Raw genomic sequence first — 5200 nt, 5'->3', positions numbered from 1 at the left:
ATAAATTCTCACACACAGACAAGTAAAAAAAATAATTAAAGTATTAGTTAAATGGATACTGGATAAGATGGATTCATAGTACAAGTCATGGGGTGTTATTTTTTTTTTCTTTCTTTTTTTTTTAAGGATTTTATCACATTTCCATAATTGAACTCAAAGTAAAAATGAAACCCAACATTGTCCATATTAATTTATTTAAACTGTGGCATACTCTTAAATTTAGTCATTACATACTGTATATATTTTGTTTTCACTACAAAAGACAAGTTTCTGATTATTTAATGCAAAGCTTCACCAAAGTTCAGATGTTATAACTCAGAAAACATTTCCCTGCACTTGATGCTCACAGCGAGTCTCAGAACCTCGGACTCGCATCTCGACATTTGTTTAACTTTGAAACTGGCTGCCCTGGCATGTGAATCACATGTGTGAACAAAGCTTTAAAAAGTGCTTTGGCATTGCATTTGTATGGATGAGTCTTTGTCATTTAACTATGTCAACGCATCTAATAATATTTCTGTTTTTTCTATATGAAGTTGCAAGAGTCAGAGAATCACTCAGAAGAGTAGATCCACAGGGCACAGAATTTCGATCCCTCCTTAATCGGACACTACATCGTCGACAATATAATGTCCCTGCACCAAATTGCCTTTGGCACATAGATGGCAATCATAAATTGATCCGGTAAGTAGACCAATGATCAACTTATTAAAATTAGAAAACGTTTTTTAAATAACTAATTTTGTGTTATTTGTATCGAATTCAATGAGTTGGCGCCTGGTCATCCATGGCGGAATCGATGGTTTCAGTCGGCTTGTGGTATATCTTGTTCCGGCCACCAACAACCGTGCAGCAACAGTTCTTCATGCGTTCCATGGTGCTGTGAGGCAGTTTGGTGTGCCATCACGTGTGAGATCAGACAAAGGACGTGAAAACGTTGAGGTGGCACACTTCATGGTACAGACCCAAGGAGAAAATCGCAACTCCCACATAACTGGGAGAAGTGTGCACAACCAAAGGTACGTTGTGTGTCTGCATTTTTTTTTTCACTCATTGAACTGCTATGTTTTGGTTGAAACGGTACTTAAAAGACTTGTAGCTTTCTTTTCTTTTTACAAAAGTCTAAGAACAGTAAAAGTTTTGGATTTTGATATTTTCAATATTAATTAGTTAAAGTAAACGAAAGACAACATATTTTTTTATCTATACACACGTATATGTGAACACGATGACTTAAAGGTATTTTAAGGCCAAATATGATTTCTTGCTGCCCCTTACATACAGCTCTGTTTTCCCACTAACAGAAATCCTTCAATACAGATAAGCAATTATATAAAATAAACTTAATCAGTTATTTCTTTAAGGCAGGGGTGTCATTTGACTGTCCAAGTCTCCTTACAAAGCTTATATCTACAGTCGTAATCCTTGGTACACTTATGTTGGCAAAGGTCGACTGCCTTTGGGGGCACACCACTTCTTCAGTCTTCAAAGTGCATTTTTCACAAGTTTCCCATCCGAAAGTTGATTGGATGTTTGCACCGTCATGTTTGGAGCTAGATTTTACTGCTCCATCACTGACATCACGGCTTCAGTAAATGCAGACTGTATTTTTTTTTCTTTTTTTAGTCCATCTCTTAGTTGTTTATTCTTCTCTTTTCTTAAAGTGGCCCTACCATAAAGTTTCTACTTTTTGAGGTTTTAAATACATTTTACTGTTCATTCCTCACTATAAAGAACCTCAAAATGGCATTTTGATACGTTCATGTATTTAAGAGTAATCCTCTAAAAACCTGCGCTGTCTGCAGCAGCCCCTCCCATACCCATGAAAACGAGCGGTTGGAACGTGCTGAGCACAATCCAACCGCCCCCTTCCAGGAAGAGTCTGTGCTGCAAGCTCCGCCCCCAGACTGACACAGCACTCAATTTATTCCACTCAGCTAATGATGATCAGCATGATTTCATTTTAGATGCAGAATACCGTATATCTATTTATACCGTCTGGCACAGCTGTGCAGAAGTTGAGTGTTTGTTGTGATGCAGTGAAGGGATGGCTAGGCCTACAAAAGGCAGATATATCATATGTGCATCTATCTTTGAAGAAGTTTGGATTATTTACATGGTTGAAATACAGACACAGGGGTTTCTCTGGGATGATGTCATGAAGCGGACTGCAGCGGCAGTGCACCCACACACAGCGGCAGGCAGAGCCTTAGGAATCTAGTAGTTTTACTTCTGGGTATGAAAAGACTCATGAAATATAACTAATATTTCCTAAATATTTTTTTTTTAGTGTACCAAAGGTAATGATTTTATATATGGATATAGTTCACTCTGAATGGCTAAAGGAAATCATGATTTGGCCCCTTTAACTGCCCCTGCAAATTGTAAAACTCTTTTATATGGTGGGTCTCATGGTGGAGCTGACTGTTATATTCTTTAAGCACTGCGACCTGTTGATTACATTTCACGTACACAAGTTTTGCATTCAGCTCAGTGAATAAATAAAACTCTTACAATTTGTCTTGCAAAGCTTCACGTCAATATTTTTTTTCTATAATCACATTTTGGTAATTGGGGCGTCACACACCTGATAATATTTAAAGCAACTCCACAGCAGTGAGGCTCGAGGAACCAAACTGCATCTTACCCAGACGTAGCATGTGCCTGCCAAGATATGCCTATGTAAAGTAGTAGTAGTATCACCCCAATTTGAGCTTGCAAAATTTTTTATTTATGCGTTACATTTAGATTTGTGCATAAGTGATGCCTTTAAATGCTCCTGGAGTGCTGGGTCAGCAATTTTCTTACAGCTACATTGAACTTAGAATGAATGAATATGTAAAAGCTTTCTCCTCAGCACCTCCGACAACACGCTTTCCCCAGCTCTGGTTACCAGTCACGGGGTTAACTGGCGGCGTTGGACCCTTGTAAGCAGCCGCAGATTTGAGCGGGCCGATGGGCTGTTTAGTTCAGGCCTCATCATTCTGTAGGTTTTTAGAAGGACCTTTTGATGAGGCCAGCAAACACCACATTAGATGATCAGAGCACTTAAAAAAAACCATAACTCGCACAGATTGGGCTAAACTTTTTTTTTTTTTTTTCCTCTTCACAACTGGGCCGAATTAAACTATTGGATGGACCGTATCCTATTTCCACCCCTGCTCTAAGCCTTATGGACTCCATTTTAACATGAACAAATGTGAGACGTTGTCCATCATATTATCTGCACCATTTTCCATCTGTGTTATTCAAGTTCAGAATCAGGGCACTTATCTCACCATTACTGTGCTGAATACTTCAGTCCAAACTAAGATGCTCGGCTAATTGGTCTTTCATTGCTGAAAAGACATTTAGTTCGTGTTTTTTTTTTGTTTTGTTTTTCTGTTAGAAGTTATTATAAATGAATTATTTTCGTGTTATCACACAGAAAAAGGGTCCAGCTGCTTACTTGTTAGAATGTTTATTTTTTAATACTGCTGAACAGTATGTCCACTCATTGTATTGCAACCCTGTAAAGCACAGAGGTGAGAAAATACCATCTTCTCTTCTCAGGCACAGCTTGTGCACACTGGGTGGAGCGGATTAGGGAGCTTGCGTATTGGCTATTCTTCTTTTAGTTTAAATGGCAGGTGCTCTTTGGCTATTTTGACATCACAACATTTCAGTAAGTCAACTTTAACAGAGCATCATTTACACAGGTGGACAGTGTTTTAAAGTGACAAATACTTTGAAATCCAAAAACTTCTTTGTTTTTCATTACATTTGTTGTCTTTCATATGGAATATTCCACACATACATGTCAGAAAAAAACAAAAGAATTTTAATCAGAGGGGGTCTTTAAAGACAAGTGGCTATGCTAATATTATGTCCTATGGGGGGAAAAAAAAAGTTCTGTTCAAACTTTTTTTTTACTTTTCTTCTTCTTCAGGATTGAACGTCTATGGAAAGATGTCTACACACAAGTTCTCGATCTTTTCCATTCACTGTTTACTGAAATGGAATTCACCAGAATGCTGAATCCTGACAATGAAATCCACATCTACGCTCTCCATTGGGTCTTTCTGCCTTTGCTTCAGACACACCTAAAAAGGTTTCAACAAGCTTGGAACTTCCACAGCATCAGAACAGAGAACTACCAATCACCATACCAACTGTGGCTAAGAAACAGAGATGCAGCTGCTGATCCACAAGACGTAAGTAAGCTTGTACTTGCCAATAACAACTTAATAGTTGTATTCATTATGCTAACTGAGTGTTTTGTTCAGATTGATGATCTTTATGGTGCATCAATGGATGGGCCAGAGCTGGAAGACATGGAAGAGGTCCAGATTCCAGAAGTCCAGTTACCCCATGATCTTTCACCTGAAGAGCTAGCAAGACTGCCAGATCGTGACATTCCTATGAGTGAAGCACTTGATGTTTACAACTCCACTGTACAAGAGTTGGAACATATCTTCTCATGAAAGTATAACAAAAATGGATCAAACTGCTAACAGTCAACCTCCTTCATAAAGTTTGACCTTTTGAATATTCAAAGTTCTATTCTATTTTTAAACACTTCTTTTAAGTTTACATTTATTTGCTTTGTTGGGCATACAGATGTCAAAACATTCATTGCATACATATTGGTGCTAGCTAACTCTACTGCTTAGGAGAGAAAATCTTTCTTTTATTTTCTGTTGCCCTCACATGCAGCTTAATTTCTGACCTAAATACACAATTTCTACAATTTTGAAGTACCAGTGACTTTTGACTCAGAAAGTATGTTTGATAGGAACACTTTTTTTTATGTTGTCTACAAGGAACTCTGCTTGCATTGCACATTTGTGAATTATTTGCCTTTTTTTTTTTTTGAGGGGGGGTATATTTTCTTGTGGTGAAACGCTGAAAACGATAAATATAAATACAGGAAAACAAGTTTGGTATTTTGTAAATAAAATCATGTTTAAACATGTATAACTGTGTACGTATTTATGTATGTATAAAATCCAACTTTAAGATTAAAATAAATATTTGTGAGTTATGCTTTTCATATTTTTTTTATTAGTATTTGTATTCCGTTTCTGCAGTAAAATGAAAAAAAAAAGACATTCTGTGATTCAACTTTATTTTTCAAATCAACAATGAACCATGAACGATGCAGTACTTTAACTTTTTTTGTGAACAAACAAAGCAATTTAAAAAATGCTTAAATGTTAAA

The 5200-nt window shown here is 37.0% G+C and overlaps 1 protein-coding gene across 1 annotated transcript in view; it reads left to right on the top strand.

Moving 5' to 3' along the window:
* LOC112153455 overlaps positions 1-5143 on the top strand; it is a 6250-nt gene extending 1107 nt beyond the window's left edge. Inside the window, exons 3-6 of the mRNA XM_024283687.2 lie at positions 537-684; positions 771-1019; positions 3929-4193; positions 4266-5143. Of these exons, the coding sequence (XP_024139455.1) occupies positions 537-684; positions 771-1019; positions 3929-4193; positions 4266-4463 (860 nt within the window). The 3' untranslated portion in view covers positions 4464-5143. The remainder of the gene's footprint in view (positions 1-536; positions 685-770; positions 1020-3928; positions 4194-4265) is intronic.
* Positions 5144-5200: the final 57 nt, after the last annotated feature.

This window comes from Oryzias melastigma, linkage group LG10 (genome assembly GCF_002922805.2).
Source record: "Oryzias melastigma strain HK-1 linkage group LG10, ASM292280v2, whole genome shotgun sequence".
NCBI lineage: Eukaryota > Metazoa > Chordata > Actinopteri > Beloniformes > Adrianichthyidae > Oryzias > Oryzias melastigma.
Note: the sequence above shows the minus strand (reverse complement) of the source record. Positions and strands in the feature narration are given on the sequence as shown.